The sequence below is a fragment of the Pezoporus wallicus genome, unplaced genomic scaffold (assembly GCF_028554395.1).
Source record: "Pezoporus wallicus isolate ANWC-B61680 ecotype Strahan unplaced genomic scaffold, APGP_CSIRO_Pwel_v1 contig_10308, whole genome shotgun sequence".
NCBI classification, from domain to species: Eukaryota; Metazoa; Chordata; class Aves; order Psittaciformes; family Psittacidae; genus Pezoporus; species Pezoporus wallicus.
In genome coordinates this window covers 18010-42018 of record NW_026641029.1, presented here as the reverse complement: position 1 = coordinate 42018, position 24009 = coordinate 18010, and the positions used below count along the sequence as shown (strand labels likewise).

The window sequence follows — 24009 nt, the reverse complement described above, 5'->3', positions numbered from 1 at the left end:
GCAGAAAAGGTCTTTGGGGTGGTTTTGGGTGTCCCTAATGTTGTGTCACCCCCCTTAACATCCCCACCTCTGCTCTGCCTCATCCCCAACAGTCCTGGGAAGGTAGGACTGTTCCACAGTGTGAACTCTGCAAGTCCCACCAACTTTAGGGGTGGGGTTTGGGGTGCCCAAGAGCTCCTCAGAAGAAAGAGCAGCTGGAGTGATGCCAGAGAAGGCCGCAGAGATGATCAGGAGCAGCTCTGCTCTGGAGCCAGGCTGAGCTGGGCTGGGTCGGCCTGGGGAAGAGAAGGCTCCTGAAGGGGATATCTCAGAGCAGCTCCCAATGCCTAAAGGAGCTGCAGGAAACCTGGAGAGGGGCTTTAGGTAAGGAATGGAGGGACAGGACAAGGGGAATGGCTTTAAAGTACTAGAGGCAAGAGTTAGATGGAATACAGGGAAGATGGTCTCCCCAAGGCCACTCCATTGTGGGATTTGATCTCTTGTGGTCGAGCTTTAGGACCCAGAGGGGCACGGTGCAGGGAAGCCAAAGTGAAGCGGCGCCAGACCTGGCTGAAGCAAACGCGGAGACCTGACTGAAACCCCCCTAAAATTAACCCCAATTAGCTCCGCCCCTTTAATTGACCCTAATTAGCTCCGCCTCCTTTGATTAACCCCAAGGGTGAGCCCCGCCCCTTCGAGGCCACGCCCTACACCCGCCAATAACGTCCGGGGCGGGTCCTGCAGGCCGGAAGTGTGTCGTGCTCGCAAGATGGCAACTCCCTATGTGACTGATGAGACCGGTGAGTGCGGCGCGGCCGGATCCGGCGCTGTGGGGCAGGACGCGGGGTATGGGGCAGGGCCTGGCGCTGTGGGGCACGGCCCGGGGCTGTTGGGCAGGACCCGGCGCTCTGGGGCGGACCCGGCGCTGAGGGACCGGACCGGGAGCTGTGGCATGGGCGGCCCTCCCCCCGCTCCATAGGGCCGCGCCCACCCGCGGTCCCTGTGGGGCATGCCCCGGCCCCTTTGGCAGAGGCTGCCTACACTGTCTGTGGGGCTCTGTCGGCACTCCAGCCCCCCCCACTGCCGCTCGGTATGGGGCACCTCCCCCGTAGTTGTGGGGATGGGTCAGTGCAGCCTCGTGCTCCCTCGACCCGGTCCTCGTGGGGTCCCGTGGGATTCGTGGGGGGCCGCAAAGCCCCCTTGGGTTCCGTAGGGTGTCCCATGGGGTGTGTAGGTTGTCTTGTAGGGTGTCTTTTGCTGTCCATGGGGGGCCCCGCAGACCAGGGGGTTCCTTCGGGGTGTCTCAGGGCCCTTGTGGGTCTGTGGGGTGCCCCATGGTGTCCGTGGGGTGTCCCAGGGCCCTTGTTGGATGCCCCATATCCGGGGCTGACTGTGTGGTACCCCACAGGGAAGTACATTGCCTCGACACAGCGCCCAGACGGGACGTGGCGGAAGCAGCGGCGGGTGAAGGCCGGTTACGTGCCACAGGAGGAGGTGCCGGTGTAAGTGAGGGTGTCCGTGTCCCCAGTGCCACGCGTGGGCCACGTCCCATCCCGTTCCCTCCATCCCCGGTGACATCTTGAGCTCCAAGTCTCTTTCCAGGTGCCCGTGTGATTCCGACCCCCTCACCCCTGTCCCATAACCGTGTCCTGCCCGGTACGTATTGATCCCCCTGTGGGCACGGAGCTTTGGAGAGGCTTCACCGGTGGCATGGGGCTGGCTCCTGGGACCAGGGGTTTGTGGCACCACTGTGGGGGCCACACAGAGCCTTCACAGGCTCTTCCCCCCATGCAGGTACGAAAACAAATATGTCAAGTTCTTCCGGAGCAAACCCGAGCTGCCACCAGGGCTGAACCCAGAGGCAGCAGCAGCACCCGGGAAAGCAGAGCCTGGCGACACGGGACTATCCAAGGCAGCCAAACGGAACTTGAAACGGAAGGAGAAGAGGAAGCAGCAGCAGGAAAAGGGGGAGCGGGACACGGATGAACTGATTCAGGCACTGGAGCGCTCGGCACTGTCGGAGCCGCTGCCCGGCTGTGGCGCTGCCAGCCCCATCATGAGCCCTGGCACCAGCCCCGGTGATGCTCCGGCCTCAGAGAGGAGCCGGAGGCTGAAGAACCTGCGGAAGAAGTTGCGGCAGGTAGAGGAACTGCAGCAGCGCCTGGACGCTGGTGAGGTCCCGAATCCCACCCGCGAGCAGCTTGAGAAGCTGAGCCGGAGGAAAACGCTGGAGGAGGAACTGCGGAGCCTGGAGAGGGACTCATAAGGGGGGGAATCAGGGGGTGTGGGGGGGGTATTGGAATGGTTGTTCCCACTGTTGGGAACGCAGCAGCGCTTGGACGCTTCTCCCTTTATCCCTCTTCTTTTTTATTTCCTGTTTTATTTTATTGGGGGGGTCTCATTGCGTGGCCCCCTCCCTGCCCAGCCCCTCATGTTCCATGTCGTGGCCTTGTCCCGGCCTTGTTTCAAACCCCAGTGACAATAAACCCAGCAGAGCCCCAGCGTCAGCAGCTCCTGGTCCATGGGGTTGTCCTTTGGGAGCCCCATGGCAGGGTAAGACCCCCCAGCATAGGGTTGAGGCTTTGGGGGGAACTGGAGGGGTTGGTCCCATGGCAGTGTTTGGGTAGGTCTTACAAAAATAGAAGTGGGGCTTTGTTTTGAAGGAGTTTTTGGTAGGGGGAGGCAAGTTATGGGGCAGGCAGCACTAGGGAGGGCTGGGGATTTGCCCCATGGGAAGGGTCCCTGAAGCCCTGCCCACACCATGACCAGGATTTGATTAGGGTGGGAAATATAGCACCTCATTTGCGTATTTAAAGGAGAAGGCACGTGGGGGGATCGTCCCCTGCAGGCCCTGCTCAGCCCACCAGGCACAGGCTCACCGGCGGCTGTGTGCCACACGTGGGGGGGCTCAGAGGGAGTCGGGTTCATCTGACTCTCAGTCTCTTTCTGCCGCAGGAGCTGCTGCTGCCAAGAGCTGCAGGGGGCTGTGGGAATGAATCGAGCCTCAGTGGGTCCCCAGCCCAGTTCCCATCCCTATCCCATCCACATCCCAGTTCCTTCCCCATCCTGACCTCATCATCGTCAAAATCCCAGCCTTTATCCTCATCCCATCCCAGTCCCTTCCCCATCCTGTTCCCATCCCACTGTCACGTTGCCCGTCCCCTCACAGGCCCCATGGGCAGCATGTGCTCCTTGTGTTCCCCCACTCACTGGTGCTAAGTGCGCAGCCACGGGGAATGATCCTCCACTGGAGCAGCACTGGAGCAGGGCCCAGCCTCCCAGTAGGGCCCAGCCCATCCAGCACCACGCCAGTGCTCACCGCAGCTGCTCACACACAAACAGCACCAGTGCCTCCACAAAGTAATCAGCGCCCACCAGGACAGCGGCGGCTCCCAGTGCCACTGTGGCCACCACAGTCGCCCCCTTGATCCAGCACAGCACCTGGAGCACGCAGAGGAGCATCAGCGCCATGCTCAGCGGCACCCAGGGGCTCGGCAGCAGCACCGGTGCGGCCATGGCCAGTGTGGCTGCGGCCAGCAGCAGCCCCGTGATGAAGAGCCCAACGCTGCGCAGCAGCGCAGTGAGCAGCCCGATGGGCAGCGCGATACCCGCGCTTGCCGCCGGCCCCAGCAGCATCCCCAGCACCCACTGCCCGTAGCACAGCATGAAGTTGACAGCGGCGCTGAACACCAGCCCTGAGAGGAACATGATGGCCCTGAAGCAGTGGTAGCCTGGCACTGGCATAAGACAGTCACTGGTGCTGCCATGCCCGTGCCCTGCACTGTCCCCGTGCCACCCCTCCTGGCTGTGTCCCCCAGAACACCTTTGTCCCCCCTGTGCCCCAGCACAACCCCCTCCATGGGCTTGTGTTTCCCCCCAAGTGAGCCCCAGCTCCACCCCCAGCTCTGCCCCCCGGCACTCCCGAAACAGCCGCACACGAGCCCCAGGAGCACTCCAAGCGCAGGGAACAGTGGGGACCAGTTCTTAGTGGGGCCGCGGCTCCAGGGTGCAGCAGGGCAAGGTAGGGGCCGGGGTCCATGACCTGGGCCTGGGGGGGGAATGGGTGTCTGTGAGCCCCCAGTGACCTCCCCCGGTACTCAGCCCTTCCTCCCCGCACCCACATCTGGCAGCGCCTCCTGGGGAGAACATCTGGGGGAAAGTGCGAGCCCCTGCGGCAGGGGAGGTGGGAGCGCTGGGAACAGGAGCACCGGGAGGGAAACCGGGAGCTCTGGGGGACACCACACCGGGGGCATTGGGACAGCGGGGGGGGGGCCGGACGGGGATCCCCGCTCGGTGCCCACCCTCCCCGGGACTCACCCGCTCGCTGCCGGCCACGGGGGTCGCGGTGGGGCGGGGGCGGGACCGGGACCCCCGAGAGCGGAATGGGCCCCTCCCGCGGTTACGGGGGGGGGGACACGGTGCTGCCCCTTTAAGGGGCGGGGTTAGGAGTGGGGACGCTCCGGCTCCAGGCCCCGGCTCTGGGAGTGGGCCGTGGCGGAAGGCGGAAGTGCTGCAGGACGCAAACCGGGGGGGGGAGGTGGCGGACCCCCCCCCCCCCCCCCCCCGCCCGTACCGGCACGGTGAGACCCGGATCTTCCCACAGGTCCTGAAGTGGGGCCCGAGCACCGGCCCTTGGGGGGGGAGTGGCAACGGGGGGTGCTCAGGGCCGGTCGGGGGTCCCGGGGCCGCTCTGTCGGCGCTGACCCCGCTCTGGCCCTTCAGGACATGGCTGTGACTTAAGCCCGTCCGGGGCCAGTGGGGCCGCCGGGATGGAGCAGCCGCGGCATCGGGAAGCGGCGGTGGCGGCTGATGGAGGCGACGGCTCCGGTGGGAGCCTTCAGGAGCAGGGGGTCACCGGTGACCGCCGCGGCTGGGACAGGGCGGGCTGGAACGGGAGCTGCGGGTGGGCAGCGGCTGCCGGCCGGGAGGAGGAGGAGGACGAGGACGGGGACTGCGAGCACGACCCAGTTCCCGAGCGCTGCTGCCGCTGCCGGGGGGAACCGGCCGCTGCCCCGAGTGCCGCGGCCGAGGAGGAGGACGAGGAGGAGGACGACGGGCTCCGGCGTCCCCGGCGGCGGCAGCGGCAGCGCGCGGCGCTCAAGGAGAAGGAGGAGGGGAGCAGGCGGGAGGGGAAGCGGCCGCAGCCGCCGCGGAGGAGGAGCCGCGGGGACGAGGCCGCGGCTGGGTGGCGGGAGCCGCTGCTCCAGGCCCGCAGGTTGGCGGCGGAGGCCAGGGGGCGGCTGCTTTGCTCCTGCTGCCGCCTCAGAGCAGTGGAGCCGGGCTCGGTGCGGGGCTGGGGCCGCGCCGTAGGGCAGCGCGCCTGGAGCGGGTCCTTGCGGGCAGCGCGGTGCCTGCGCACCGCGGCACGGCTCGGCTTCCGCCTGCTCTGGATGCTCCTGGCGCTCCTGCTGCTGCTGCTCATGCTGCTACTGGGTTGCCTGCGGCTCTGCGGCCGCGCCGGCGCCGCCGCGCTCCAGTGCGCAGCTGGTAGCCGGCTCCTGGACGTGGCCGCGCTCCGCAGGACGTGGGGGCTGCTCTGGGTCTGGTTGAGGCCGTGCCGGGGTCCCCCTTGGGCGGGGGCCGCGGGTGAGACGGGGATTGCGGCGCCCGAGGACCGCGGCGAGGAGGTGACCCGGCTGCTGGCCATGGCCGAGGTGCCCGAGGAGGAGCTGAACCCCTTCCACGTGCTGGGCGTGGAGGCGACAGCGTCGGACACCGAGCTGAGGAGGGCCTATCGCCGCCTGGCCGTGCTGGTGAGTGGGACCGGGGTGGGGGTGTCTCTGTGCCCCCACCTGGGGCTGCAGTGTTGAGGTTCCCACTTTCTCCATGCCAGGTTCACCCAGACAAGAACGAGCACCCCCGGGCAGAGGCAGCATTCAAGGTGCTGCAGGCAGCCTGGGACATAGTCAGCAGTCCTGAGCGCCGGAGGGAGTTTGAGATGTGAGCAAAAGGGGATTTTGAAGGGTCTTTCCATATCCTGGCTCTGTGCCGGGGGTCTGAGCCCCGATTCCTCCCTGGTGCAGGAAGTGGATGGCACAGCACGAGCTGCCGCGCTCGGTGGGTGAGTTCCTGCGGCGGCTTCAGGAGGAGCTGCGCGAGGCCATGAACACCATGATGTGCAGCAAGTGCCAGGGAAAGCACCGGTGGGTACTGGGGGAGGTGGGCCTGAAGCCAGGGCCAAGCCCAGCAATGCCTGTCCTCACCCATCCCAACCACAGGCGGTTCGAGATGAACCGGGACCCGCTGAGTGCCCGGTACTGCGCCGAGTGCGGCCGCTTGCACGCAGCCGAGGAGGGTGATCTGTGGGCAGAGTCCAGCCTCCTGGGGCTGAAGATCACCTACTTTGCTATGATGGATGGGAAGATCTACGACATCACAGGTGGGTGTCCCCCTGTATGGTGCCTGTGGTGCTGCCAACCACCCTGGTGTGACCAGTGCCCGCTTGCCTCCTGCAGAGTGGGCAGGGTGCCAGCGTGTGGGCATCTCCCCAGACACCCACCGCGTTCCTTATCACCTCTCCTTTGGACCACGGGGCACTGGGCGCCACAGGTCAGTGTCCTGCACCCCCGGGTGAGGGGGCGCCAGCCTCGCCTGCGGCACCCCTAAACCCCACTTCCCCCCCCCCACTGCAGGAGTGCACCCAAGGGCAGCACCCCCTCGGCTGATGACCTGCAGGACTTCTTCACCCACATCTTTCAGAGCAGCTCAGGGCCGGGGGGACCCTTCCCGCCACCCTCCACCCCCCCGGCAGCTGCAGCCCCTCCTGGGGTTACCCCCAAGGCCAAGGGGGCTGCACCCAAGGGGGACATGAGGCACAAGAGGCGGAAGAAGCTGCGTCGGCCGCTGCAGCGCTGAGGGTGGCTCTGGGCCAGGCACTCCAAGGGCTCTTTCCAATAAGCAAAGCTCTATTTTTCCTTTTTAGAATTCCTTTTAAATACTCTAGGGCTTCCCAAGGGAACCGGGGCGGAGGGGGGGGGGGGGGAATACACACAGCCAGAGACAGAGGTACAAACACCCGGTGCCACACCAGTGCCCCTCACATAGTGTTTTGAAGTTGCTCATCCCTCTTTGTTCCTCTCCTCCTCCCAGTGCCAGAGCCCAGGATGGCTTTTCCTGCCTCTCAGCTGCTTGAGGGACCTTCATCCCTTTCCCAGCAAGGAGCTGTGGGTGGATGTGGGGGGCTGGATTTGAGGGGTGCTGCCCCCACGTGAGTGTCCAAGTGGGTCCTGGCTGGAAACTAGGTGTTAAAGGTAGCAAATGCCTTTGAGATGGATTTGGTTGAATTCCAACCAGAGGAACGGGATCCATGGAGCAGCTCTGGGCTGGAGGAACCCTCCCCAGACCCTAGTGGAGCTGGAGGGGTTCCTGCATGGGCCTCAGTACTTGTTGATGCCAAAGATACGGACACCATGGAACTGGGGCAGTTTGGGCAGGAGGACGCTGAGCAGAGAGGTTGTGTTCACCAGGAAGTGTGCAGGGTCATACTTGGTGTAGAAGCTGGTCAGGAGGTACCTGGGGCACAAGGAGACACAGGGTGAGCTCCAGGCTGCTTCCACCACACACATTAGGGGCTTCTTGGATGCTCCAGAGAAGCCCACAATGGTTTATGTTGGAAGGGACCTTAAAGCTCATCTAGTTCCATCCCACTGCCACGGGAAGGGACACCTTCCACTAGAGCTCCAAGCCCCTGTGTCCAACCTGGCCTAGAACACTGCCAGGGATGGGGCAGCCACAGCTTCTGTGGGCACCCTGTGCCAGCACCTCAGCACCCTCACAGGGAATAGCTTCCAACATCCCCCTTGTGCTGGGAAAAGGGCCCTTGGCCCAGGCTCGCCCAGCACTATCCTGCCCAGGTAAGCAGCACTCATAGCACCACGGGGGAAATGCTGAGGAATTTGCTTGCCGCCGTGCACTGCATTCCGTAGTCTATCTGCTCCCAGTGTGTGAGGAGCCGGTCCTTGCCCTGGTCTGGAGTCTCGAAGGGCATTCCCTTCACGGCATGCAGCAACATGTACATGACCTGTGGGGGTGAAGCAGGGAAATGCTGAGCCCCCGGCATCCCACGGAGTCAGGGGCTGCCCTGGGGAGATGGGGCAGAGTTGGCCTGACCAGGTTGTGGATGACGTTGGTGAGCGTCCAGACCACGGGCACGCTGAAGAAGGGGATGCTGAGTAGCACCACGTGCAGGACGCCCACTGAAATGCCGTAGGCCACCCAGATGCCTCTGCTGTTTATCACCCGCGTGTTGGGGTTCACCTCGCTGTGAGCCACGCCGACGTTCATCCTGCACCGGGGACACGGGGAGCTCCAGCCTCGTCCCGCACCGGAGACACAGGGGCTCCAGCCTCGTCTAGCAGCCCCGACCACAGGTACGGCCCCAGGCACTGCTACGGCTTTCTCCGTACTCCCTACCCGGTCCCGGTCTCCAGGTGTCCCCCCCCTCGCCCCCCACGGTCCCGATCCCCTGACCCCCCATTCCCGGCCCCAACTCCCACCCGGCAGCTCGGCGGCCGTTGCCAGGTGCCCGCCCGTGCCCGTCTGCAGGAAGTCTCTACGCCCGCCCCTTGCCTCTTCCCATTGGCTGATGTGCCTTTTTTCTCATTGCTATTGGCCATTCTGCCCTTCGCTCCACCCCACAGCAGGCCAATAGAGCGGGGCGGAAGGCCCTGCCAGTGGCGAGAGGCGGTGTGGGGTAGTGCTTTGAAATCGCCAGCTGTGATTGGGCTAGAGTCGGGCCGTGGGGCGGGGCCGGCGCGGGCTGTGCGGGTGACAAGATGGCGGCAGAGGCGGTGGAGCTGCACAAGCTGAAGGTAGCGGTAGCTCCTGGGACCGGATGTCCTGGGCGGGCATGGGGGGTCTCGGGCAGGCCGAGGCCGGAGCCCTCGGTGGGTGCGGTGCTCGGTCCATGCTGAGTGGCGCCTCTCGCCTCGCAGCTGGCGGAGCTGAAGCAGGAGTGCCTGGCCCGCGGCCTGGAGGCGAAGGGCAACAAGCAGGACCTGATCAACCGGCTGCAGGCTTACCTGGAGGAGCACGGTGGGTGCCCGCCGGGGCCGGGGAACAAGGGCTTGGGGTGTGGGGTGAAAAGAGGCTCCGGACATCCCCCTCTCTGCCGCAGGCCTGTGTCCAACTCGGGTCCCGATACAAAATGGGCCTTAGAGCAGCTGCAGGACCTAAAGGGGCTGCAGGAGATCTGGAGAGAGGTTTTATACAAGGGCTTGTAGGAACAGGACAAGGGGAATGGCTTTAACCTGCCAGAGGGGAGATCGAGGTGGGATCTTGGTCAGAAGTTCTTCCTTGTGAGGGTGGTAGACACTGGAATGGCCTCAATGGAGAAGGTTTGGGTGCTCCATCCTTTCGAGGCTAGGTTGAAGCAAGCTACTCTAATGGAAGGTGTCCCTGCCCATGGAACTGGAGGAGCTTTAAGGTCCTTTTCTACCCCAAACCATTCCATGCTTCTGTGATCCATGATCAGAGCCTTTGCTTGCCGTTTTCCCATTCTCATCCCAGGCTCCACGTGGGAAGCCAGAGGTGTCAATGCTGTCACTCACTCCTGTTCTTTTGTCCTCCAGCTGAAGAAGAGGCAAATGAAGAAGATGTCCTAGGAGAAGAAATAGAGGTGAGTCCATGCTGAGGGGCTGGGAACCAGGAGAGGTGGTGGTGAGGAGGAGCAGAACCTGTGGCTGTCCAGCTCATGGCCAGCACAGATCTCTTCTCGTTGTGGGGCACGTTCAACACCCAGCCCTAGAAGCCTTGATCTGGGGGCGCTGGATTCCAGACAGGGGCCTGTGTCTGGCCTCGGGGCTGCTCCATTCTTGGCTGTTGCCATTCCTGCCTTTTCCCTGCAGGAGGAGGAGCAGAAGCCGGTGGAGCCTCCGGTCAAAGCTGAGGAGCCTCCTGTAAACTCGCCTGATGTGTAACTATCCCTCTGAGCAGCAGAAAGCCAAGTCGGGCCTGGAAGGGCTCGGGGGGGGGGGGGGCTGGAAGTGGGGCGCAATTCCAGCGGGATGCAGTCCTGTGCTGGATTCTGGAGGCTGGTGGGCGCTCGGTGTGTCTGACTGCCCTGCTCTGCGTGGCTAAGGGGATTGGGGGAGCCCCAGTGAGCTGCAGTGAGCCCCAGCTCACCCTCATTGAGCCGTGGTGAGGCCGATCGTGGTGCGGGCAGAAGGGGGCGTCCTGAGCCCGCGGAGCCGCAGCCCCGGGAGCCCCCGTCCCGGCAGAATCGCTTCCTGTGGCAGTGCCATGAACCCATCCCTCCCCTCTCGGGCATCCAGCGGGATCCTGCGCGGGGCTGGAACAAAAGCCGGGAGCTCCCAGCCCGGTGGGTGGTGTGCGATGGGAGCTGTTGGCAGCAGCAGGAGGAGGAGGACTTCTCAATGTTGTCTCTTTTTCTTTTGTTCCCCCCGGAGCCCAGGCTGTGTTTTGGGAGCAGAGCTCTGGAGCACGCCCCCTCCATTCTGCCGGCCCTGGGGCTTTGTGTGTGGCTGCTGCTGCCGTGGAACTGGAACACAAGAAGCCTTTGTATGGGAGGGCTCCAAAGGGGGCTCCAGAGCTGAGTGTTCCCCGTTGGAGCCCAAGGCTGGGAGAGACCCCCCTGAACCCCAGAACCTCAGAGCAGGGGGGACCTGATCGCTCCGCATGCTCTGACAGAAGGGTGGGGCCAGGTCACTGCTCCCAAAGGATGAGACAAGAGGAAAGGGCCTTAAGCTGTGCCAGGGGTGGGTTAGGTGGAGATGAGGAACAAGTCCTTCCCCATTGGAACAGGACAGTAGTGGAGTCACCATCCCTGGAAGTGCTCACACACGGTGTAGTGAACCCCTCAGTGCCATGGGTTAGTGGTGGTCTTAGCAGTGCTCGGAATGGTTGGATTGGATGACCTTAAAGCTCTTCCAGCCTGGTTGATTCAGACCATTCCTGCATTAAAGAATGATGAGCACAGCTGGGTCCGGTGACTTGTCCCTTCTTCCTTTTGGCAGAGGGATTTGGGAGCACTTGAGGTACTGATGGGGCTCACCATGCTCCATGGCTCACCTTTCACAGTGGCATCGGGATGCTCAGCCCTGGGTCGAGGGTGCTGGTGGTGGTGCTGGGTGGGAGGAGGACCCATTGTGACCTGTTTCTCTCCCATCTCTGCAGGATCGCGGAGAAGAAGGTGGTGAAGATCACGTCGGTGATCTCACAGATGGAGGTGAGGTCTCTCCTCCTCTGCTCTCAGTTCCCATCCTCACTTCCTCCATCTGCTGGGTGTAGCTGAGGCAGTGTCAGCATTCCCATAGGAAACCTGCTCTCTTTTCCCTTGGGATTGTGGTGCTGCTGGCTGTGAGGGACCCTGCAGCAGGTTCCTTTAGCTCTTGGGGAATGTTCCTCTCTGTTGTACTTAACTCCTCTTTCCACCACCAGTCCCGTGACCCTTCTTCAGTATCTCAGCATCACAATTCCAGTCATTCCAGGCTGTTATTCCCTCTCTGGGCTCACTGCAGCCACAAAGCTTTGGTAAGGATCCACTTGAGGAGGGGGATCCACTCTGAGCTGAGGGATCATTCCATCATCTGCCCTGCCTTTGCCATTGCAAGCAAGCAGCAATTTCTCTGGGAAAATTTGGAGTTCAGGGAGCCTGCCTGTGGTTCTCCAGTCCCCCCCCTTGCTGGCTCCGGTTCCCTGTGCAAACACAGGTTTGGGCTCCCTGCTGCTCAGCACCACGCAGAGCCTTTTCATCTCCTCTTTGGGCCACGACCATTTCCACGGCAACAGGATGTCACAAGCAGAGGATTAGGAGGGAGCAGGGGGGAGACCACGGCCGGGCTGGGGGGGGGTAGATGAAGCTCCGTGGCCCCTGTGGTGCTGCCCTCAGGGCAAGAGCTCCCACTGGACTCTTGGGTGTGCTCCAAACCCTGTCCAAGCTGCTCCCAGGCTTGGGTTTGCTGCTGAGTGTGGATCAGCCCCAGGGCTTGGCAAAGGGGTGCTGGGGGGGGGGGGTCCCATCCCTGGCAGTGTTCAAGGCCAGGCTGGACTGGGCTTGGAGCAGCCTGCTCTAGTGGAAGGTGTCCCTGCCTGTGGCAGGGGTTGAAGCTGGAGGAGCTTTAAGGTCCTTTTCCGATCCAACCCATTCCATGATTCTGTGATCCATGGTCACAGCCTTTGCTGCCCCTTCAGGTATTCCTCAGGGATATTCTTCACTGTGTCCCAAAGAATAAGGAAACTGGGATCTGGGTGCTACATTCTCCTGTCCCGGCTGGTGCTGCAGGGTGGGAGCCCTGGTCCTGCTCCGTCTTTTCCAAGCGCTGCCATTCCAATGGGGATGTTTGTCCTACTCCTTGCTGGGCTCGTGGCTAAAGTCAATGTTTCCATTACTAAGCTCTGTTTCTCTAACCCCAAACACGCTGCTGGGCCCTTGGCTCGGAATGAAATGTGAACTATTTCCCTTAAGCCTTTAAGGGGATTTAACACTCGGAGATGCAAACCCTTGAGCTTCCAAAGCTTCCAAGCTTTTCCTTTCTCCCCCTCACCTGGGGCTTTCTCCAAAGCCAAAATTACAGCACTAAGGCTAAACTTGGTTCTCAAGGCCAAGCCAGTCAATACCCCCATCCCCTTTCCCAGTATATTCCTTCAGCCTTTAAGAGAGAAGGAAGGGAAGGAAGGAAAACCCTCTTTGCCTCTCAGTTGTTATTAGGTTGATGTTTATTAAAGCTCCTTTTGGTCAAGCCCCAGCCCTGGGGTGGCTCTTGGTGGGGAGAAGGTCCCTGCAGCATCTCTGCCATCACCTGGGGGTGCAAAGGAGAGTTCCCCCATTTCAGCCTCTGCGTTGCCAGTCCAGCAGCACCCATTGGGGTGTTGACTTGGCCTCCTCCACCTGCAGAACCTCCCCAGCCCCTGCCTGTAGTGGCTCCTCCTCAGGTGGTTCCTTTCTCTCCCTCCAGCGCATGCAGAAGAGAGCTGAGCGCTTCAACGTACCTGTCAGCCTGGAGAGCAAGAAGGCAGCGCGGGCAGTACGGTGGGTGCTCCCAATCTTCCCTAGCCACCAGTGGTTGGGGGTGTTGGGTGTTGGGACTCCAGCAAGGGAATGGAGATTTGCCAGTGATCCCACTGCTGTTCCTGTATGGCGGGAGGGGGGGGGGGAGGGGCGGGTTGGAGTTAAGTTGGAATTGCTGCAGTGCTGCCTGTAGCCAGGACTGCTGGGTCCCAGTTGGTCTTGCCCCTAACCCAGTTTTCCTCATGGGAAACACTTGCAGGGAGGGTTCTGGGGCTGACCCTGCTCTGACAGCTCTTGTTTGCCTTTGGCAGGTTTGGTTTGGCCATGGTGTCCACTAAAGGTGAGGGGGTGAAGCAGAACCAGTTGCTGGAGTTCTCTGGTGCAGTTGTTACTGGGGGCAGAACAGTGCTGGTGGGATAACCCTGGGTTTAAACACTCCCTTTTCCTGCCCAGGAGTTCCAAGTGGGCACTGTGGGATGAGGAAGTGAGGCCACACGTCATTCCCTTGGTAGTTAAGACATTTTCCCTCAGTGTGTCCCCATTCCAAGCCCAGCTGGAGGACACGTGGGGTTCTCAAGCAGCGTCCTGTGGCTTCATAAATGACCAGGTCCCATTGCCAGTGTCTTAGCGAGGTGGGACAGTGACAGATTGTGAGTGGAGATGCTGGAATAGGAACTGGGAGACTCATTGTGTTGGGAACACAGAGAGAAAGTGGGAAAAGCAGTTCCTGAGTCCCTGGTGGGACTTTTCCTGTGCCTCCTTGTGGGTAAGATCCTGCTCCTGATGATTGTTCTCTAATTGGGTTTTCCCTTTTCTTGTCTCTTCTTTTCAGGCCTCTCCTCAGACAGCAAACCCACGGTAAGGAATTTTCTTGTCCTTGAGTTGCTGCTGGCCCTTGGCATGTGTTGAAAGAGAGGTCCCCATCCCCTGGGAGCATGGGTGTCACTCTCCTATTTCCACACTCCTCGGCTGCGGACAAGGGCACATAGTTGAGCCAAGATGTGGTAGCCACCATGTTGTTGTGCCAGTGCTGGAGATTTTGCAGAGCAGTACCATGAGCAGCACAGGCTGGGGAGGGCTTATCCCTGGAAGCCTGTGTTCTCTAGGGATAAGGGCTGGCACAGGAAGCTCCCTCTGGAACCTGAGTGCTGGTAGGTTTAGAAGAGAAAGGTAACTTGTTTCCTGTGTCTTTGCAGGTAAACATGGATAAGTTGAAGGAAAGGGCTCAGAGGTTTGGGTTGAACGTCTCCTCACTCTCCAAGAAGGTAAGTCCAGGACACTCTGCACCTTCAGAGCACCTGGAGGTGCTGCTTGAGGTTCTCCATCTCCTATCCCAGTGCTGGTTCCTTCCATTCCATTGTGCCTGTGTCTCCTGCTGGAGCTGTAGAGCTTCCCAGTTGTTCTCCCTGGTTTTGGCTGGACAGAGGCGCCATGCAGCGGGTTTGGGGCATCTCCCACTGGAGATGATACGGAATAACTCTTTGAAGTAGAGGTGAGATGGGCTTTGCAGGAAATGGATTTGCTTCCAAAACCACTGATTTTTTTCCGGGGGGAGAACTGTCCCCCAGCTCTGAGCATAACCCCCCTCTGGTTCTCAAAGCAGCTCCTGCTGGAGCTCAGCCCTAGGGTGGCAATGGAGCCAGGGAGCTCCACTGGAGATGAATGGGATCCCTGGGATCCCTCTCCTCTGTTTTGTAGCAAACAGGATGAATTGAGGATGTAGAAGGAGTCAGTCGATCTGACGTGGATCCAGTGCCCTCTGTGCTTCCCAAACGAACCCCTCCCAGCCCTTCCCTCCCCTGCCTGCTGATCCAGTACTGATAAAAGGAGCTTGTCCTGCGGGAAGAGCTGGATGTTGTTGGCATGGAGACCTCTCCGCTTGGTGTGGGTGAGAGCAGGGGAAGTTCATCCTCCTCCATCCCTGTGAAATAAGCTCCAGTCCTCCTGGGGGTTGGGGGGGTGGGGTGGGATTTGACCTGTTTTGCTAGTTCCCCACATCCAAGTGTTATTTCTCTGGCTCTGGACATCCACATGGAGAACACCTCTGGCGTTGGAGGTTACTCTTCCCCCCTTGGCTCCTGGCCTCTGGGAGTGGGGGAGGGAGCCATTAAAGCCAGGATGTGTGGAGCTGAGGGCGAGAGGCTGCTCCAGCACCATTAACACCATCCCTGGAAGCTTCCATTTTTCAGGAGAAATCAATTCCTTGGCAGCCCTTATGGCCGTGGCCTTCCCGAGCTGCAGGACTGTGGGGCTAAAGCTTAAAAAAGCCACATGGCACTTACAGAAGGAATCAGCTTCCCAGCCTGGGCCGTGTTCCCAAACCAGTTCCTCACTGGGAGCTCCTGGCCCAGGGTCAGGAGTTGGTGGCTTCAGGCTTCAGATGATCCAGCATGGGTTTTGTCCCCCCTTGGCCTCACCTCCCCATGACTCCTTTTTGTTTGCTCCCCCAGGAAGCTGAGTTCATGGGCTTCCAAGTGGCTTTTCCCACTGAGCAGAACACGCTCCCGCATTCCCAGCAGGAATGTGCCTGGGCACTTTAATTAGCTGCTGGCATTGTGCTTCCCACCTGGGTGTTCTTTATGGCTGCTCAGCCTGTGGGAGCCCAATGCTCTTTACACGCGTCTCGGCAGGTCTTCCTCCAGCCCCAACTTTACAATCAGCCATTGTCCCTGTGGAGCTGCTCCTGGATCCATGCAGCGGGAATGGGAAGGGGAGGGGGAGGATTTCAGTGCCTGTGAACTCCTGTGGAGCTTGGAGCCCCCCCTCTCCCCATCAGCACCCTGGGCTGGGAGTCTTTCAAGTTGAAAGTGCCCTTTCCAAAGGGATTCAGGATGGGATAGGGATGGGATGGGGATGTGGGAGGCAGGTGCTCCCTTGTCTCCAGGCGCCGTGGGGCCATTAACTGCATCTCTAAGCTAAATCAAGTGAGGGTTCCTCTCCCCTTCGGCTTCATGTTCCAGCATCCGCATGCTGCCCTCCCATCACCACCCTTTGACTCCTGTTCCTTGTACTTAACCCCCCCCAGCATCTGTGAATGGTCCCTCTCTATCAGCTGCTCCTTGGGTTGATGCTGTTGAGGGAGCTGCTGTGGGTGCTTTGCCCATTGGAAGTCTCCTACTGGGAACTGCTGGCATCCACCGGGCAGCAGGAGGCCTTGGCCTGACACAAAAGCTCCACTGGCCACCTTTGTGTTCCATTAGCAAACACCTTTCACCAGCCAGCAGATGAGTGAAGTAATTGGCTCTTCCTCTCCTCTTTAGTGGAGCCTAAGGAGCAATTAGCAGATTAACCCCTGGCCACTCTGATCGGGAGCAGGAGGTGACTCTGCTCCCAGGTCGCTCTGGGCCAGGAATCCCACTTGGAGCCCTTGGAGCTTGGGGTGGGGAACAAAGGATGCTGTGTCCCAAGCAGCAGCATGGGACCCTCAAGTGTCCCCTTGAGCCACCGACTCCAGGAGGAGTTAAGGTTCTCCGCCAGCCCTGCTGGCAGCTTCATGCCAGTTGAATCCTGGTTAATGAGGATGTGAGATCCATGGAGCTGCTGTTGGGAGGTGGTGGAGGAGCTTGGGGGCACTGGACCAGCAGAGCCCTTGTGTACAAAACAGCTAAATGAGAGCAGGGAAACAATCAGCTGAATTGTTTGCCTTCCAGCAAGCTCCTGACAACTGCTTCTGGATCAGTCCTCTTCCATTCCCAACACCCCTGAGGAGAGCCCAGCTCTCTGGACGGATCCCACCAGAGCAGAGGGGGAGAATCCCCCCTCACCTTGGCTGCAAGGAGCTTTACAGCACCAGGCGGGAACCCTGTGCAGGGCATGGGCTCACTGTAGTTGGGTGCTGCAGCATGTCCACAGCCCCTGCAGCGCCATGTCCCCTTTCCCTAGTGGAGCTGCTGGCTGTGGGCTGTTGCTTTGGGATAATGGGAAGTGACAAGGTGAAGAATAGCACTGGCCACAGCAGGGGCTTTACCACGGTGGTGCTGCAAGCCCAGAACCTTGTGGTTGGGCACATGAGAACATGCTGACACCCTCCTGCAGCAGATAAAGCTGTGGCTTCCGTTCTCTTCCCGGTGCTTGCTGGGTGGTGTCTTCACTTGGAGATAACCCCGTGGTGGTATCCAGGGAGCCCTGTGTCCCGGGTAGAGCTCCTGGGGGACACTGACCTCCCTCTGCCCACGCGGATGGTCCTGCACTGGCCCCGCTGTGAAACAGAACTTCGCTTTTGTCCCTAACACAAATACATCTTTTCCCCGCCCCCCCCCCCCCCCTTCTGAGTCAATCAATGATGTCATTATGTCCCATTCAGGGGCTCGGGAACCATTTGGCTGCAGGAATTTGGAGGAGAGGCTGGGGAAGAATGGGAACGGGAGCACCAGCTCCCTCCAGGCCTGAGGAACAAAGTCAGGTTTCCCCTTACCGCTGCTCCAGCAGGGGAGACAAAAGTGACGGCACTCGTGGGGCACAGGGGGAGTGCGTGGCCAGGCAGGAGCCCTCCTGTCCCAGTAAATCATCTTTGGAGAATTGGAACGACTCTTGGAAGACTTGATGGGTTCGCACCCACCGGCAGCGCTGGGCTCTGCAGGGATGTGGTACCGAGTCAGGAATCACAGTGTAAAATCGCAGCCTGGTTTGGGTTGGAAGGGACCTTAACTTTCCTCCAGCTCCAACCCCGGCTGTGGACAGGGACACCTTCCACTAGAGCAGGGTGCTCCAAGCCCTGTCCAGCAAACACTGCCAGGGATGGGGCAGCCATACCTTCCCTGGGCACCCTGTGCCAGCGCCTCAGCACCCTCACAGGGAAGGAAGAACTGCCTAAGAGCTCATCTCAGTCTCCCCTCTGGCAGGGTAAAGCCATTCCCCTTGTCTTGTCCCTGCAGGCCCTTCTCCAAAGCCCCTCTCCAGGTTTCCTGTAGCCCCTTTAGGCACTGGAGCTGCTCTAAGGTCTCCCCTTAAGGAGCCTTCTCCAGGCTGAACCAGCCCAGCTCTCTCAGCCTGGCTCCAGAGCAGAGCTCCTCCAGCCCTTGCAGCAGCTCCGTTGCATCTTCTGGCCTCGCTCCAGCATCTCCACATCACTCTTCTGTTGCTGCTTCAGAGCTTCCCACTCCAACCATTCCTGTGGGAATAAGTGTCTGTGTCTCTGGTGTCCTCTCCACTGTGCCCCACGGCACTTGCAGCGCCCACATTTTTCCCTTAGAGTTCTCTTGTTCTACCAACTCCTTCAGCTTTATCTCCTCATAGCAGTATCCTGTGGGCTCATTCTGGTGCCTCGAAGGGAAGGGTTAACCTTGCCCTGGGGTGCTGCACGCCTCGGTCTTGAATAGAATGGCTTGATTTAGGTTTGGGTGGTTCTGAGGCTCATGTGCAATTCAGTGATGTTCTGTCATCACCCATCTCAGAGCAGCTGGACTCTGGCCCTGCCAAGTGGCTTTAACTCTGCTTCCTCCCGCTGAGAGCCACGTTTCCTGCTCCCAAACATAACTTTCTGTTCCTCCTCCCCACAGAGTCCCTCTGGGGTCTCCAACCAGAGAAAGCTCAGCACCAGCAGCTACCATCCCTGGAGAATACTGCAGTTGGGTGGGATTTGGCCTTCCCAACCCATTTTCCAAGATGTGTGTTGGGAGAAGCGGCTCAGAGCTGGCTCAGGGCTGCCTGTTTCCCTTGGCCTGTGTTGCAGAGAAGGTGACTATGTCCAGGGAAGCAGCCAGGGACCAATCCTGCACCATGCAGAGGTGGTCCCTCAGCATCCTCCTTCAGAGGACATCGAGAATCCTTCAGCAGCTTCTCAGGGTTCCCATTGCCTTGTGTAGATCAAGATCTTCCATTACTTGTGCCAGGGTCTCCCCTTGCACAAGGCTCATCCCAGTGCTCCCAGAAGCAGAAGGGTTTATCACTGGGTGTGTCTCACCTGAGCAGCGTCCTTGTGTTGGAGTCGCTTGGAGGATGGTGGTGACTTAGTCCCAGTGCGTATCGCATGGGCCCAGCTCCACATCCTGGCTGGAAGCCTGTGGTGCTGTTGGAGCGGTGCTGGCTCAGCTTTGTGTGGCTTTGGGAGGAACGGACAGGGCTCCTGTCCTGGGGCGTGAGTGAGGACCCACCATGGGAGAGGCAGGTACACATGGAGCAGCTCCAGGTGTCCCAGGAGCTGCAAGGGGAGCGCACAAAGACGGCGAATGCAGCTGCACATCCCAACCCATGGGAGGCTGTCACTCAGCCCCGGACATAGAGAGGAGGCTGCTTGCCCTTGAGTGTTCCATAACCTTTACCTTTGGGAGGTCAAGGCCGTGTCGTCATTAATCTCCTGATGCCTGAAAGCCTCGGGGCTCTGCTTTTCATCCTGCCATCCGTCATGCTGCAGCCGGCCATGGATGGGCCACCAGAAGGCTCTGGCTGCACCCGCACATGCAGGCGCCCACCCTTTTCCTTCCAAAGACATGGATATGGAGGCTCGTGTGTGCATCTGCATTCGGGATGAGGAGCTGGGCTTCAGCTGCAAACCCGGGGCCGTGTCCTTCTGGGGATGCTTTCATCTGCAGAGGATCTGCCATGCGGCACAACATGGAGCTTGGTCTCCCATGGGGACTCTCAGAGCTCTGCCTCACATGGTGAATGGTTCTGAGAAGTCTGTCCTGCTTCTGCCCCAGCACCACACATGAGAGATGCCTTTTGATAACCTGGCATCAACTTTTGTCCACCCTCTGGGCACTTCCCCTCCATCCAAGTGTGGTCCTGAGTCAAGCAGAGCATTGACGCTGAGCTCTGTCACTGAGGTTGTGTGTGGGGTGCGGAGGTGAACAGTGGTGCTGGAGCTGTGCTGGAGCCAGATCGGCGCCGTGGGTGCCAGAGCCCTGCTGTTCACCATGAAAACCACAATTAATGCCTTTTGGCATTAACACCTCTGGCACCAGCCTCAGTGCCTGAGTCTGACCCCAGGAGAGAGGCAGGATCCAGGGTTTGAATGGATCTGTTGGGAATAAGCAGCTACCAGTGTCTACAGCGGCTGCAAGAGACCTGGAGAGGGGCTTTGGACAAGGGCCTGTAGGGACAGGCCAAGGGGAATGGCTTTAACCTGCCAGAGGGGAGATTGAGATGGGCTCTTAGGCAGAAGCTCTTCCCTGTGAGGGTGCTGAGACGCTGGCACAGGGTGCCCAGAGAAGCTGTCGCTGCCCCATCCCGGGCAGTGTTCAAGGCCAAGCTGGACACAGGGGCTTGGAGCAAGCTGCTCTAGTGGAAGGTGTCCCTGCCCGTGGCAGGGATTGGAGCTGGAGGAGCTTTAAGATCCCTTCCAACCCATTCCATGGTCTCTGAGAGAAACAGCAGATCCCGAGGTATTCCCATGGTGGTGGGTGCTGTTATTGACCCCCATGGTCCCACAGGGCTCACACACAGCTTGTGGGAGCACCCAGTTGTTTTCCTGCATTGCAGGAAAGGCTTCACCTCCAGCAGTGGCTCCTTCAGGAGGGTTTGTTCCCCTCCTCTTTCCTTCACCCCCTTTCTAGACAAACCCCACAAACACCCATTGTGGAGCGAGGGTGAAGGGAACAAGGTGAGAAGAGGCAAGGTTTGGGGCTAAATGTGCCCCCCCAGCAGCCAGGGCAGCTTTCCCACAGCCCTGAGCGCTGCCAGGCCTGATGGATGCAGCGTGGGGGGAGAGGGGTCATTGTCCTCAGCTGGTTTCCAGCACCACATGAATCAAGCGCTGTCAGCGTGAGCCTGGGGATGGAGTGAAGTTCATTGTACCCGTGTTGGCGGCTGACACGGGCACACAAGGGGTCAAGTGAGAACTTGCTGGGGCTGTGCTGCTGGAGCGGGGGGGGACCCCAAAGGGAAATAACCCCGCAGCCCCCCCAGGAGCCACGCATCCTCCTGAGCACTGCCAGGGATGGGGCAGCCACAGCTCCTCTGGGCATCCTGTGCCAGCGCCTCAGCACCCTCACAGGGAAGGAAGAGCTCTTGACCAAGAGCTCATCTCAGTCTCCCTTCTGGCAGGTTAAAGCCATTCCCCTTGTGCTGTCTCTACAGGCCCTTCTCCAAAGCCCCTCTCCAGGTTTCCTGCAGCCCCTTCAGGCACTGGAGCTGCTCTAAGGTCTCCCCTTAAGGAGCCTTCTCCAGGCTGACCCAGCCCAGCTCTCTCAGCCTGGCTGCAGAGCAGAGCTGCTCCAGCCCTCGCAACATCTCCATGGCCTCTGGCCTCACTCCAACAGCTCCATGTCCCTCTTGTGTCACCCCTGAGCTGGATGCAGGGGGGGGGGTGTCTCCTTTTTCCTTCCTGTCCTTTTCCTGCCACCCTCACTAGTGCTCAGGGTGGGGGGGGGGGGATTCCAAGCAGATAGACCACAGTGCCCTGGGGGTGCAAGACATGTCTTGAGGAGGTTGTGCTGGGGCTTTGGTTGCAAATGGGGGCAGGAGGAACAGGATTCCCCACGCAACAAGCAGCCTGGGCACTGCTAGCACCCTAAACCTTGGTCCTTCTTTGTGCCAGAGTGAAGAGGACGAGAAGCTGAAGAAGAGGAAGGAGCGGTTTGGCATTGTGACGAGTTCAGCTGGAGCTGGAGCCACAGAGGACACAGAGGTAAAACCTGCTAAGGGCAGCTTCAGACTGCTCCTGGTTGCCAGAGCTCCAGTGCAGCGGCTCTTGATAAGGCTGGGTTGGGAACACCACATAAATATGGACAATTGGACTCCCCCAGGCTGGGGCCTCTCCGTGTCTGCACCCAGATGGGCTCAGTAGAGGTGAACAGGGTTACTAAGAGCCACCTCAACACTTCCAATGGGATTTGAGGTGCTTGGCATGTGGAGCTGGCCTGGGTTTACGACAGCAAGGCATTCCCAGCCTGCGCCAGGGGCTGGCGGGCAAGAGATTCCATGCTTCTCCTTAGGTCACTCGGAGATTGTGCCTGGAACAAAAAGGTCTTTTCACTGGCATTGTGTGCACTCAAATGCACCTTTCCCCCAGAGACCCTTGACTGGGGCTTCTGCTGCTCCTGGGCTGTTTCCCCTGCTAGAGATGAAGATTTATATGCCGCTCGTTTCTGGCAAAGCAGAGCGAGGCCATAGTGTATTTAATGTGTTTTAGTGTGTCCCTCTCACCTTCCCCATGAATAGGGCAGTGTTAACCCTTTGCCCTTTTCCATTTCCCACCTCCCCACTGCCTGCCCGTGCTTCCCGGCCTCTGAAGCCGCTTTGTTCCCAGGCCAGCCCTTTCCCAGTGCCTGTTCCTGTCGCCCCGCTTCAGGGGGACTCTTTGTCCCAATGTTAGACCCAAATCCTGGGGCTCCCAGAGCTGCTGGCACCGGCGTTATTCCCAAGCACTAAAGTCCTCATGGTTTCCCATTGAGTTCTGGGTGGGATTTGCTCAGTTGAATCTGCTTAGTTCTGATTCCTGCTTTTCCCTTGTCATTTCTCTTGGCAGGCAAAGAAGAGGAAAAGAGCGGAGCGCTTCGGGATCGTCTGAGCCTTGCACTCTCCTCCTCCTCAACCTTGCTCCCCCTTCCTCACATTCCCCCACTGTTCTTCAAGGTTTTAGTGAGGAGTAGGCAGGGAATCCCCCATAGTTGTTCCATTGTGTCCTTAGTGGTTTCCTATGCTCCCAAGTTAAAGGTGAAGAAGAGTTGAGCAGAAAGAAGAACCCGCTTCCTGACTCGGTGCCGGGGCTCTCCTCAGCAGCCGGTACCCAGAGTGGCTTCGTCCCCCCTGCCCTGGCACAGCCTCTGGGAGGGGGTTTCCTCAAGCAGCTGTTCTCCCGTTTCCAGCCATGGATGCAGCCAGTGGCTGGTTCCTCCCCAGTGAGGCCAATGGGAACTAGAACTGGAACTGCTGGAGCAAATGGTTTGCAAATGGACCCTCTTCCCGCTCTGGTCCATGGGGGTTTCCCAGGGTCCTCAGGGACACGTTTCTGTCCTCAGCCATCTCTCTGCCTGGGATTCCAGGTGGGCGCCATGGCTGGAATCCCACCCCTGTCCCAATACCGACCCTTCAGGGTTCTTAGTTCTGACCATAACCTCTCCCCAGTGCAATGTTCACCTTGTCTGTGCTGCAGAGCAGTGCTGGGGGCACGAGGGGAGCATCTGGAGGCTCATCCCTGGTCCTCGACAAGCAATAGATCCCATTTTTTTAATGTAGAAGCCTTCAAACCACCTCTGTTGGGTTCCCATTGTCACCCAGTGACTCAGAGCAAGCCCTCAGTTACCCCTTCCCCACAAGCAGCTCTGGGGCTGTTGCTGCTGTGTGACTCGAATCCATGTGGGAACATTCCTGAGGTGCCATCGGGTTTCTATGTTGGGTTTTGTACGAAGCATTTTCTATGGGCTCATGAGCTCCTCGCCGCTGGTTTCACATTTGTGGCCTCTTGTTCTTGATTTCATAATAAAACTGCTCCAAGGCGAGGCTGGTCTCCAGGCACTGGATCCTCAGGCTCCAAGTCATGAAATCCCAGCCTGGGTTGAGTTGGGAAGGACCTTATAGCTCACACTGCTCCAACCTCTGCCACAGGCAGGGACACCTACTAGAGCAGGTTGCTCCAAGTCCCATCCAACCTGGCCTTGAACACTGCCAGGGGTGGGTGTAAGGGTGGGTGCAGGGATGGGGTACAAGGGGGGAACAGCATTTCAGTGTGTCCCAGAGTATCTCAGCTGGAGCAGGGACACAGGCAGTGTCCGTGGTGGGGCCTGAAACCCAGCTGATCCGGAGCAGGAGCCGTATCCTTGTGTCTGGTCCCTTGTCCCGGAGCATTCCCTTGCTCCCAGCCCCATGAGCCCTCCGGAGCCCACCCTGTCCCCTCCTGCCCCAGGGCTGTAATTAGCTGCGACATTCCCAGCATAGCTGGAGCCCCTAATGAGGCTCCATAAAGGCTGCTTCTGATCCCGGCTCCTCTGGCACTTGGGGCCACTTGTAAATCTCCACTTTACAACGGGGGAAAGCAGAGGCCAGCAGGAGGGACGGAGCTGGTGCTGCCATGTGCTGTGTGTCCCCTCCTCGGGGATCTGCTCCATCTCACAGTGGTGGGCTGAGGCTTTGGGATGGTGAAGCCACCCATGGGGCTGCACTGTGGGGTGAGTGGGTTCAGAATG

General features: G+C 59.9%; 4 protein-coding genes and 1 pseudogene across 4 annotated transcripts; 3 read left to right on the top strand and 2 right to left on the bottom strand.

Annotated features, from left to right (window-relative positions):
- The first annotated feature begins 668 nt into the window (after positions 1-668).
- On the top strand, positions 669-2261 carry PYM1 (PYM homolog 1, exon junction complex associated factor). The gene is made up of 3 exons (XM_057421622.1): positions 669-779; positions 1388-1481; positions 1774-2261. The coding sequence occupies exons 1-3, from the start codon at positions 749-751 to the stop codon at positions 2243-2245; spliced, it is 597 nt and encodes a 198-aa protein (XP_057277605.1). The 5' UTR covers positions 669-748; the 3' UTR covers positions 2246-2261.
- Positions 2262-2330: 69 nt separating this feature from the next.
- LOC130605846 (transmembrane protein 198-like) lies at positions 2331-4128 on the bottom strand (annotated as a pseudogene).
- Positions 4129-4632: 504 nt separating this feature from the next.
- DNAJC14 (DnaJ heat shock protein family (Hsp40) member C14) lies at positions 4633-6893 on the top strand. The gene is made up of 6 exons (XM_057421616.1): positions 4633-5732; positions 5813-5919; positions 6003-6122; positions 6198-6358; positions 6435-6528; positions 6612-6893. Exons 1-6 carry the CDS (start codon positions 4749-4751, stop codon positions 6832-6834), a joined length of 1689 nt encoding a protein of 562 aa, XP_057277599.1. The 5' UTR covers positions 4633-4748; the 3' UTR covers positions 6835-6893.
- A 344-nt stretch (positions 6894-7237) lies between these two features.
- On the bottom strand, positions 7238-8310 carry ORMDL2 (ORMDL sphingolipid biosynthesis regulator 2). Its single transcript, XM_057421623.1, has 3 exons — positions 8089-8310; positions 7848-7999; positions 7238-7491 (listed from the first exon to the last, which is right to left on the bottom strand). Exons 1-3 carry the CDS (start codon positions 8260-8262, stop codon positions 7356-7358), a joined length of 462 nt encoding a protein of 153 aa, XP_057277606.1. The 5' UTR covers positions 8263-8310; the 3' UTR covers positions 7238-7355.
- A 419-nt stretch (positions 8311-8729) lies between these two features.
- On the top strand, positions 8730-22604 carry SARNP (SAP domain containing ribonucleoprotein). Its single transcript, XM_057421621.1, has 11 exons — positions 8730-8789; positions 8913-9012; positions 9549-9595; positions 9825-9892; positions 11113-11164; positions 12894-12967; positions 13258-13286; positions 13779-13804; positions 14143-14211; positions 21423-21512; positions 22353-22604. The coding sequence occupies exons 1-11, from the start codon at positions 8754-8756 to the stop codon at positions 22392-22394; spliced, it is 633 nt and encodes a 210-aa protein (XP_057277604.1). The 5' UTR covers positions 8730-8753; the 3' UTR covers positions 22395-22604.
- The last annotated feature ends 1405 nt before the right edge of the window (positions 22605-24009 follow it).